The 12,559-nt window shown below is 35.7% G+C and overlaps 1 protein-coding gene across 1 annotated transcript in view; it reads right to left on the bottom strand.

Annotated features, from left to right (window-relative positions):
- Positions 1–12,559, bottom strand: part of LOC132565372 (uncharacterized) — a 48,348-nt gene that overhangs the window by 31,027 nt on the left and 4,762 nt on the right. The window contains exons 3-7 of the mRNA XM_060230010.1: positions 7,404–7,531; positions 4,313–4,556; positions 2,481–2,642; positions 1,086–1,202; positions 318–374 (exon numbers count right to left, since the gene is read on the bottom strand). Coding sequence (XP_060085993.1) covers positions 318–374; positions 1,086–1,202; positions 2,481–2,642; positions 4,313–4,556; positions 7,404–7,531 — 708 coding nt within the window. The remainder of the gene's footprint in view (positions 1–317; positions 375–1,085; positions 1,203–2,480; positions 2,643–4,312; positions 4,557–7,403; positions 7,532–12,559) is intronic.

Genomic DNA, 12,559 nt, shown 5'->3' with positions numbered 1-12,559 from the left:
TTTTCAGTTGATGAAATGGAACTTTTAGCACATTAAATCAGAAAGTTTTGAAACAAACATAATGCAGAAAATTTTATTGATAAGTTAAAAAGTTATAAAACTTTTTAAAGACACTAGTGTACACTTTCTAGCTGGTTCTTGCAGTACTCTTTCCCCCTCAGTTTTTTTTTTTTTTTTTTTTTCGAGTGGGGTTGGGAGGGGATGACTATCTACAACAAAATAATTGTGTATTCTCCTCGAGAATGTAAAGTATATTTTTTTTATAAATTTGATAAAAGGATAGTTTACTGTAAACAATTGTGATGAGGTATACTTACCAGCTCAATCTTTGGTCCAAGTTTACTAAACAATGAATGTGCTTCTTCTGCCTTTTTCTATGAAATATCCAGAAAACAAACTATGAATTTCAGTGTGTATTTCTGCTTTGAGTATCATTTCCTTTAAAGGTATAAAATCATGTTTGTACACAAAAAAAACTACCGTAAATTTAACATTTTTTTTTCCAAATATACAAATAACAGTTAAGTACTATACTTTTCACATTGCTACTGTACATTGTTTTATAAATCACACTGTAATTCATAAATAACAGTACAAGTATTGGAACCGCAGGTGACATGTACAATCAAGACTATATATAACAACGTAAAAACACGCCTGTTTCTGTTGGTTGACCACTCCGAGTGCCGAGACCTACTGTCGACACATGTTGACATGTGCCAATTCCGCAAGGCATGTCAATTTGTCACCTACATTTACATCAGATATTAGGAGAAAACAAACCAAGGCAAGAACTATGAACTGTGATAAGTCAAAAATATGGCATAGAGGAATCTTAATGAGAATAAAGGAGACCTTCACATTTTTACTCTCCTTATACAAATAGATTTATGTCATCTAGTGTAAATATCTAGGTGTTTAATTGTATTTTTAGGAGAGGGCTTGATAAAAGTTGAAAAACTTGTGTGTGATCCCTATTGTATATTTTTGATACAATAAAAATATACTGAAATTAAATTTAAATCAAACATGTTATCAGTGACTCATTTTCCTTATTGTTACAAACTATGGTCTGAATACATTACCCTATTTTCAGCGTAGATTATTTGTGCAATGCTTTGGTGTTTCGTTTCAGAAGAAGATATTTCTGGAGCCTCTGATTTCTCCCTTGGAGGTTTAGATGTTTCTTCTTCAATCTGATGCTGAAAAAAACAAATTACATTGCAGTATTACTATGGGCCAGAATAGGACAGACAATAGCAACACATACTAACAATCACAATGGCTTGATATCAGATAACACCCTAATCTTACAAACCCAAAAAAGGACACACATAAAAGGGAAAATGAAGTAATACAAAGAAATATGTAAGTATTCCATTCTTGCAGATAACTTATGTATAAATTTTATCAGGGTGATCTAACAACTGATCAATGTGATCGTTAAGATGTGTATGTTATGTATTCTTTTTCCTCTACGTTGAGAGATGACTATTTCTTTTGTGATGAAAATTTTTTACTGCAGTTTCTGCCTCAAACTTTTACAAATGATCAATATTTCTTTTTCTTTTGTGTTTTCTTCAACTACATAATTCAGAGTTGACAACTGCTACTTATTCTGTATGCTCTGTATCTGTCTGTACCTATTTATTCTGTATGCTATGTATCTGTCTGTACCTGTTTATTCTGTATGCTCTGTATCTGCCTGTACCTATTTATTCTGTATGCTATGTATCTGTCTGTACCTGTTTATTCTGTATGCTCTGTATCTGCCTGTACCTGTTTATTCTGTATGCTATGTATCTGTCTGTACCTGTTTATTCTGTATGCTATGTATCTGTCTGTACCTGTTTATTCTGTATGCTCTGTATCTGTCTGTACCTGTTTATTCTGTACGCTCTGTATCTGTCTGTACCTATTTATTCTGTATGCTATGTATCTGCCTGTACCTGTTTATTCTGTATGCTCTGTATCTGTCTGTACCTGTTTATTCTGAACGCTCTGTATCTGCCTGTACCTGTTTATTCTGTACGCTCTGTATCTGTCTGTACCTGTTTATTCTGTATGCTCTGTATCTGTCTGTACCCTGGTCTGTACCGGCTTTTTCTGTATGCTCTGTATCTGCCTGTCGGTACTCATTTTTTCTCTATCTAGTCAATCTTTTACCCTGGTCTGTACCGGTTTTTTCTCTATCTAGTCGATCTTTTACTCTGGTCTGTACCGGTTTTTTCTGTATCTAGTCAATCTTTTACCCTGGTCTGTACCGGTTTTTTCTCTATCTAGTCGATCTTTTACTCTGGTCTGTACCGGTTTTTTCTGTATCTAGTCAATCTTTTACCCTGGTCTGTACCGGTTTTTTCTGTATCTAGTCAATCTTTTACCCTGGTCTGTACTGGTTTTTTCACTATCTAGACTAATTTTTTACCCTAGTCAGTACCCGTTTTTTCTCTATCTAGACAATTTTTTACCCTAGTCAGTACCTGCTTTTTCTGCAGTTTCAATATCTGTTGTTCCACTTTAGAGATCTCCCTGTCTACACGACTAATGGCCTGTAACAGCTCATCTTTAGATGAGCGGCTGTTACTCTCATCGGCTGGCAGTGTTGGGGATATCGCCTCAACTTGGGGGTTGTATGTTGGCTCCTGTTAAAAAAACACAAACATACCTTTCTTATTGTATACATCTTTTTAATATGTAAGAGAACTCCACAAAAGTCTAGATTATGCCTTTTTGAAACTTACTGTGTGGAGATCAATTTCTATAGATCATACATGTATTTTTCCGTAAACAAACCACGTACACCAACATCTTTACTCTGACTCAGGAAGATTTACATCTTAACACCAACTCAATTCAAGAGGTGAGATTAGAAAGAGACAAAGATACAGTTAACTCCTATTCAATAGCTGGGATTACAAGTCAATGATTAATTTAACTTCAACTTAAACTCCACAGAGGTGGGCTTATTACAGGACAATGATACAATTTACTCTGACGAAACATCTACCATGGACTTTAAAAATTCTTCACATTAACACACATTTAATATGTTTAACCTTAAAAGAAGGTAAGATATTACACTAAAACAACAAAGAGCATTTTCCCAACAAGAAACATATCAATTGTTATAACAGGAAGGACTTATGCATTTGATGTTGTGTATGAAGTAGTATAAAACGAAAAGATGAACTAATTTACTTCACTAAACTTTTTACCCTTTTACACACACTACCAGTAAACTTTTTACCCTTTTACATAAACTACCAGTGAACTTTTTACCCTTTTACACAAACTACCAGTAAACTTTTTACCCTTTTACACAAACTACCAGTAAACTTTTTACCCTTTTACACAAACTACCAGTAAACTTTTTACCCTTTTACACAAACTACCAGTAAACATTTTACCCTTTTACACAAACTACCAGTAAACTTTTTACCCTTTTACACAAACTACCAGCCAGGGTGTTAAACTTTTTATTTTTGCCAAATCTTGGTTAAAAATAAGTCAAACTTTAATAGTAAACTTTCACCGGGGAGTAAACTTTTAAGGTTGTAGATTTAAACATTTCCACACCGCTTTTACACAAACTACCAGTAAACTTTTTACCCTTTTACACAAACTACCAGTAAACTTTTTACCCTTTTCTCCCACACAAACTACCAGTAAACTTTTTACCCTTTTACACAAACTACCAGTAAACTTTTTACCCTTTTACACAAACTACCAGTAAACTTTTTACCCTTTTACATAATATTAAGTAAACTTTTTACCCTTTTACACAAACTACCAGTAAACTTTTTACCCTTTGTACACAATATACCAGTAAACTTTTTACCCTTTTACACAAACTACCAGTAAACTTTTTACCCTTTTAAACAAACTACCATTGGTAAACTTTTTACCCTTTTACACAAACTACCAGTAAACTTTTTACCCTTTTACACAAACTACCAGTAAACTTTTTACCCTTTTACACAAACTACCAGTAAACTTTTTACCCTTTTACACAAACTACCAGTAAACTCTTTACCCTTTTACACAAACTACCAGCCAGGGTGTTACTTATCTGCAAAAAATTCCCTTCTTTATTTTTGCATAATGATCAAATCTAAAATTGTGAGCTGAAGCTGGTTCAAAAATAAGTCTCCTGAAACTTTAATAGTAAACTTTCACAGTCGGGGAGTGGGCTTATTTGAGGATAAGTACAGTGTATTAAGGTTGTAGATTTAAACATTTCCACACCGGCCAATAATACTGACATCTCTTTCAATATTTTTGATACTTAAAACCAACGTGTGCCATTACTGACCTTTTTGACATCAATATGAAGAGGTTGCTGTAGCTCTGGTCGGTCTATAGCCAAACGTGGTCTCTTTGGCATCTGAGGTCCAGGGTGCGAGTGCTGAGACTGACCAGGACTTGGTCCAGGCTCTCCCACTGGCACCTGGACCTGAACCTGGGCTTGAGCTTGGGCCTGGGCTTGTGCTTGGGCTTGGGCCTGAAGGTTACCCATATTTTCCTGTCCATATGGCAAAACGTCGGCAGCCCCTCGTCTATCAACAGTAAATATATACAACTGCATTTGTGTTATGAATTCCACATGTTAAGGCTACATATCACATCTACATGGTCTATTCAGGCCAATTACTTAATATATATTAATTAATTAATTAATTGATAGATAAAACAGAAACCTGAATGTACTCTTAATCAACCACAAAGTAGAAACATTAAAAATTAGTAAAGCCAGGATTAATGTGTTAATTGCAATATATGCTATATTTTTGATATGTATGATGGACTGTTTCTCTTGATTGTTTCTTATCCTTCCTCATTGGTAAATCATTTCTTACCCTTCCTCATTGGTAAATCATTTCTTACCCTTCCTCATTGGTAAATCATTTCTTACCTGTCCTCATTGGTAAATCATTTCTTATCCTTCCTCATTGGTAAATCATTTCTGACCCTTCCTCATTGGTAAATCATTTCTTATCCTTCCTCATTGGTAAATCATTTCTTATCCTTCCTCATTGGTAAATCATTTCTGACCCTTCCTCATTGGTAAATCATTTCTGACCCTTCCTCATTGGTAAATCATTTCTTACCCTTCCTCATTGGTAAATCATTTCTTACCCTTCCTCATTGGTAAATCATTTCTTACCCTTCCTCATTGGTAAATCATTTCTGACCCTTCCTCATTGGTAAATCATTTCTTACCCTTCCTCATTGGTAAATCATTTCTTACCCTTCCTCATTGGTAAATCATTTCTTACCCTTCCTCATTGGTAAATCATTTCTTACCCGTCCACATTGGTAAATCATTTCTTACCCTTCCTCATTGGTAAATCAGGTCTTACCCGTCCTCATTGGTAAATCAAACATGACATAACAAAATGACACCAATCTAAATATCTCAATATACAAATTACAAAATTTATTGAGTTATGGGGAAGTACACCTCTCCTTCGTATTTTTTTGTATATTTCCCAAAATTTGTGACTTACTCTTAAAAATCTGATTCCAAATTATTCAATTTCCAAAATGAGACAAAAAGGTCCTATTCAAAATGAAAAAAATTAAAAGGGTGAAAAAAGAAATAAATTAGAGAGAAAAAAAACCTGCATATCTATATTTCAAAGTTTTGACTTTAACAAGCTTACCTCCATCATCCAAACACAACATGTATAATGTGTACACATTCAGTGTAACTTCACATAATCTACCACTTGACCTACTTACTACATCAGCCACTCATCTGTCCTACAAACCTGGTATTTATAAACATTGTCCTAGGATTACAATAGATTACTGTGTATCATCCTTTTCCCTACTGATATGGGATCAACTTTTTTGTTTTATTTTTTCATTTTTCCCAACATTGAAAACAATTCTGTGCTGAGAATAAATTCAATGTTTAGAAAATGGAGGATTAAGATGAAAATTTATCTAAATTTACACAAAAACTTCATCATATTAGCATTTGTAGATTAAAAAAAATGAGTTAGCACTGGGGTCTTATTGAGGTTATGAATAGAAATTAAATCTGTTGAGGGGCTTCATGTGATAATCATTAAAAAATTTTTTTTTTCAAAAATGACCAAGTATGACCTTTTCAATCTTAACCTTGATCTATGAATTTGAAAATCTAGTTAAATGTAAAACCTGATGTCGTAATACATCTACTGTGTTGAGGATAATCAAAATTTCTATAGGGATTCTTGAGATATCTGGTACACAAGACACTTTCATAAGCAGCCAACTGGCCTTAACAGTCAGTTATGTTACAATGCTGGTCTCACTTGGTTTCTAAACCTACCTGTATCTCTCTGTGCTCATGGTTTCAGTCTGGTTTCCATACCTACCTGTATCTCTCCGTGCTCCATGACTTCAGCATGGTTTCCATACCTAACTATATTTCTAAATACCGCTTTCAGCAGAATTTCCAAACCTACCTGTATCTCTCCGTGCTTCATGGTTTCAGCTTGGTTTCCATACCCACCTGTATCTATTCATGGTTTCAGCTTGGTTTCCATACCTACCTGTATCTCGCCATGCTCCCTGGTTTCAGCATGGCTTCCATACCTAACTATATTTCTAAATACCGCTTTCAGCAGATTTCAAAACCTATCTGTATCTCTCCGTGCATATGGTTTCAGCTTGGTTTCCATACCTACCTGTATCTCTCCATGCTCATGGTATCAGCTTGGTTTCCAAACCTACCTGTATCTCTCCATGCTCATGGTTTCAGTCTGGTTTCCATACCCACCTGTATCTCTCCATGCTCCATGGTTTCAGCTTGGTTTCCATACCCACCTGTATCTCTTCATGGTTTCAGCTTGGTTTCCATACCTACCTGTATCTCGCCATGCTCATGGTATCAGCTTGGTTTCCATACCTACCTGTATCTCTCCATGCTCATGGTATCAGCTTGGTTTCCAGACCTACCTGTATCTCTCCATGCTCATGGTTTCAGTCTGGTTTCCATACCCACCTGTATCTCTCCATGCTCCATGGTTTCAGCTTTGTTTCCATATCCACCTGTATCTCTCCATGGTTTCAGCTTGGTTTCCATACCTACCTGTATCTCTCCATGGTATCAGCTTGGTTTCCATACCTACCTGTATCTTTCCATTCTCCATGGTTTCAGCATGGTTTCCATACCTACCTGTATCTCTCCATTCTCCATGGTATCAGCTTGGTTTCAATACCTACCTGTATCTCTCCATGCTCCATGGTTTCAGCTTGGTTTCCATACCTACCTGTACCTCTCCATGCTCCATGGTTTCAGCTTGGTTTCCATACCTACCTGTATCTCTCCATGCTCCATGGTTTCAGCTTGGTTTCCATACCTACCTGTATCTCTCCATGCTCCATGGTTGCAGCTTGGTTTCCATACCTACCTGTATCTCTCCAGTCGCTCTATATTGGCTGCAGCATGACTCCCGTGGTAGTCTGGCAGCAGGGATGGGCGTCGTCTGATATGTAAATACTCTGCTTCTCTGTAACGGTCCTGTGACTGTTGATCGCCCTGTAGCATATTGAGAATTTTTAGGCTAAGACACACCATCAGTAGAAACAAAATAATCTAAACTTCTGTCAATACCCTGTGCTTCATTAAGTACAGAGGTTAAAGACAAAGAAAATTACTAACAAAAGCCACAATGTCTTTTGAAGAAAATTCTTGTGAAAAAATGGCTTAAAATAGCTCCATTAATTATGTCATCATTACCGGCCATGAAGTATTCTTGCATTTCCTTATACTCTAATTACATAGTCCAATATGCATTTCCGTAATTTGTCAATATTTACTGGCTTAAGACGTTTCATAAACCATTCTACCCTTCAGATACAACAGGCAGAAGAAAGCCATATAGGGACAACAAACACATTTACAATCAAGATATTTCATTTTTTGTATTTTTGAGGGAGAGAAAAAAAAGGAGAAACTCCTCTGGATTTCCTATTAGTATATTCGACGTTATTCTGAAGCTGGTTGCTGACATGTTTCAGCTTTAGGCAGGCAATTTTTCTCGTCCGATTATTTTATATTGCGTCAAATAGCATTTGCTATGTTCATGTGTCTCTATGTGGTCAGTGTGTCAGTAGGTACTGCCATCATACTGTAACATGTGAAAATTAGTTGAGTTTTAATTCTTTTCTCAAATTCAATAGCAAAGATAAATGTGTAGGGCCTGTAACACTCTCCTGGCTTTGCTTGGCTGTAATTGCTTCATCAAAACTAAATGAAAATGGATTCAAAATATCCAAACACAAAACACAACTTATTTTCTTATTGTAGCCCAACCCTCTGTCCAAAAAGGAGTCAACCAAACCATTAATCATCAGACCAAATAGACAGAATCTTGCTATTCCTACACAAGAAAAAGGATTTTAAAGAAGGATTTTTATCTTTTAGTTCCCACTACTTTTCAATCGCTCAGCATACCTGGAGGTATCCAAGTAAGGGATAACAGAACCCACACCAAAACCACTGTGAGAAGTATGACATTGGGTCTACACCCTCATGGATTTTACACCACCACCACTGTGAGAAGTACAGCATTGGGTCTATACCCTCATGGATTTTACACCACCACCACTGTGAGAAGTACCGCATTGGGTCTATACCCTCATGGATTTTAAACAACCACTGTGAGAAGTACAGCATTGGGTCTATACCCTCATGGATTTTAAACAACCACCACTGTGAGAAGTACAGCATTGGGTCTATACCCTCATGGATTTTACACCACCACCACTGTGAGAATTACAGCATTGGGTCTACACCCTCATGGAATTTACACCACCACCACTGTGAGAAGTACAGCATTGGGTCTATACCCTCATGGATTTTAAACAACCACTGTGAGATGTACAGCATTGGGTCTACACCCTCATGGATTTTAAACAACCACCACTGTGAGAAGTACAGCATTGGGTCTACACCCTCATGGATTTTAAAGAATTTGCTTTATTTCCTGTTTTGTGCCCTGCCCCTCCCACCCCAAGTTGGTCGAGACCCATTGTCTAAAATTGACTCCCATTCCCACAAGAATGCTTCAGACCTAATTTGAGTAAAATCCAATCATTTCTACAACAGAAGAAACTTATGCCTCTGACCAAATCTGTTCAATATTCGTTCAGTCGTTCATGTGCATTTCTAGTAAAAAGTTGTTGGATAACAAACACCAGCAAGACAACAGACACAGAGACATGGTATAAGCTCATCAGTCCTTCGAACCAGGTTAGCTAACTCAGGGACAAATTTCTACTTATTTTGATAAATAGTACTGACATGGGACATGTCAAACATTCAATGATTAATTAGTATTTGACACAATGTCAAATAAGGTTTGATTATTGAATTAAGATGTTGACTACACAGTTTATTTATAAGATACACATGAGTGAAAAGTTCAGTAAAGTTAAAAACTCAAACTGCCAAGAAAGAAAATCATGGTCCTTGGTCAAAATTACACAAAATGAAATAAATAGTATCTTTAATAATTTTTCATAATCTCAAAATTCAACCCTTAAATTCGTCCAAAAATATTGATACAACATATGAATATCACATGAGAAAAATAGAGCAAGAAATAAATAAATAACACTTTTCTGAAACAGATTATAGTATACTACATAACACTGTTTACATGAATGAGACTATAAAAGAGAGTATCATAGGTGTATTTCCATCAAACACAAACTTCCCCGCTGGAAGTGGAGGATCAGTACCTGATAAAAACAAGCCCTTAAAGGGGTCCAGAGTGCCTTGGCTGGGTATATAGTGTAAGGAGTAAATCCACTTCCCTGTGTCAGTGTATAAGTCAGACCTCGTCAGAACTCAGTCACACACATAGAAAGTTATGGCCTTGACCTAAACAATGCTCACAGTCATATCTATTTTGATCAAGAGGTGGGGGGAGGGAAAGAATGTCTAGTAGTGAGATAGAGGTCATCTGTGACTAGCGTTCATAGTATAATAATTCTATTTATTCAGGTCATTGCCTTCATAATTACTTTGTTCCTCGGTGTTGTTTTGTAAACATGTTGATTTAAAAAATGTCTGAAATTTATGCAGCACACACCCTTGTGGTACATATGTATTGGCATACTTGTTCATGTAACTGTGAATCAAGTGCACACATGAAACTTTTGAGTTCAATATCAATTTTACCTCCAAACTGAACATCTGGAAATGATATTCCGATCAATCAATCAATTAAATGATTGTAAAATAAGAATATCTAATCACCACTTAACAACAGTCAATTTTTCCCTGTAGGTAGAATTTTTTTTATGAATTTTATGAATGTACATATTAATATAAAATGTTTGCTTGGTTTATTTCCCTATAAACAGCCAGGATCATTTTGAGGCAGATTCTAGTTGTAGTAGCTGGTGCTTACCTTACTGAACAACATATGGGAGTCCTGCCACATACCAAACAGAGGTATCTTGTTGTGGTAGCTGGTGCTTACCTTACTGAACAACATATGGGAGGCCTGCCACATACCATACAGAGGTATCTTGTTGTGGTAGCTGGTGCTTACCTTACTGAACAACATATGGGAGGCCTGCCACATACCATACAGAGGTATCTTGTTGTAGTAGCTGGTGCTTACCTTACTGAACAACATCAGGGAGGCCAGCCACATACCATACAGACGCATCACAGTAAAGTCATTACTTTTCATTTGGGATTTATTTTTATTGGTTATGTAGATACTTTAAATCCATATATATGTCATTAACGTCCAATCAGTATAAGTAGATTTATTGAGCTATTTTTATCCACAAAATCACGTGTCTATGAAAAATCTATTTTTGAAAGAAAGAAAAAACCCACCAAAATTGAACTGCATAAAATTTGTATCGAAACTGAATTTGTACATGTATTTTCTATAAACTGGAAATTTTAGGATAAAATAATTGTATCTAATGTAATACTGCTAACTCATAAACAACTAGCTAGTGGCTTATATATGTTTACTGCAATATTACAGCTGATTTTAATTGCAGAAATCTCGCGACAAATCAAAGTTGAAAAGTCTTTTTTTTTTCTCCTTCAAAATTTCCAAAAATATAAATCCCATTAATCATCTCATCTTTAATCATGTTCCCCTCCCCCTTTTTTTTGTGTCACTTTTTGATGGCAAATTAATTATAAGTAACATCCTAAAGATATTCGTCTATAAATGCAGGTTTGACTATTCCACAGTCCAGAGTTTTCTTTTTCTTTTTACGTAATTTTTTTTTATTTTTCAAGATTTTCATACAGCAGAGTCATGCATGAGTCTCAAATTTAAATGTCACCATCATCCTCCTCAGCATCCCTATCATCCTCATCCTACTTATCATTAAACATGTTTTCCTTTTCTTCATCTGATACCATTAATTTTTTTTATGCATTTCTTGCAAATTTTGTCCAATTGGAAACCTCGTACAAAAACCAGCATTATTCAGTTTGATAATCCATTTCTCAGAGTGTGAAGAAACGAACCATCCATTATTGTAGTGGTTTTGTCATTAAGCAATAATTCTATCCTAAGTGCTCTGGATTGAAAATTGAAGAGCCTCTTATGTTGTTCAGTGCGATAGCCATCTTCTACTACTGGAGACCAGACTCAAAAATAGCCCTGGCTGTTGGTGGGAGGATTAACCTAGCAAAACTAGTTTTTATCATGACTGAACACACATCCTCTTAAAAAGCTTAATCTAAATTTCTAGTCAGTTAAAAAAGTCAAAAGTTAACCACACTTGTAGATACAGAATTACTTTTCATTCACATTTCATGGGAAAATGATGATGACTTGATGAATAAGGTTTCCCAACAACTTGGAATTATTTACCGTTTTATGTTATGTGAGAAAAGTAATCTGCCATGGTTCTGTTCAGTGGACTGGGATATCTCAACCCCATGTAAGAGTTTGGCTCAGCATGCCTCCTTCTAACCAGCCAAACTCTTACACCATACTTGTGTAAGATTCTATTAATTCTACCAATTATTTTAAAACTATTACCCAACTTTCCTTTCTTGTTTTTTTTTTATTCACATTTTCTTTCTAGTATTTGTTTTAGTACAAAATGAAAAAAAGTAACAAGGCATTCTCATTTTTCTCAAACTTCATGAAACACCATTTTTCTCCCACAAAATATCTTAAGAAAGCTAACCATACATGCCATTCTAAACCAATAACTAACCAGATTTGACATTCTGAACCAATAACTCTGGCATCCTTCTGTCTTGGCGATTCCCGTTCAGAATCATTTTATAATCACCCTATTACTCTCATTAACAAAAGCTAGCCAAACAGAGATTTTAGAAACAGGTCACTGTCTTGAGTGTAATGCATGACAGGGATAGCAAACAAAGGCCACTGGGAGAACTATGACCTCTCGAAAGTAGGCCAAGTTTTTAGATTTCTGAAACAGACTATAGACAGGCTTGGTACACTGCAGTGACCTCTGAAGAAACCCCATACACACATGCAGTGTACTGGCTCCCTGGCAATCTTGATTTGATAAGAAAAATCACAAATATTTGTTGACCTGA

Source organism: Ylistrum balloti, unplaced genomic scaffold (assembly GCF_031769215.1).
Source record: "Ylistrum balloti isolate Yb309-2 unplaced genomic scaffold, AGI_CSIRO_Ybal_v1 Utg369720, whole genome shotgun sequence".
In the NCBI taxonomy this organism is placed as follows: domain Eukaryota; kingdom Metazoa; phylum Mollusca; class Bivalvia; order Pectinida; family Pectinidae; genus Ylistrum; species Ylistrum balloti.
Note: the sequence above shows the minus strand (reverse complement) of the source record. Positions and strands in the feature narration are given on the sequence as shown.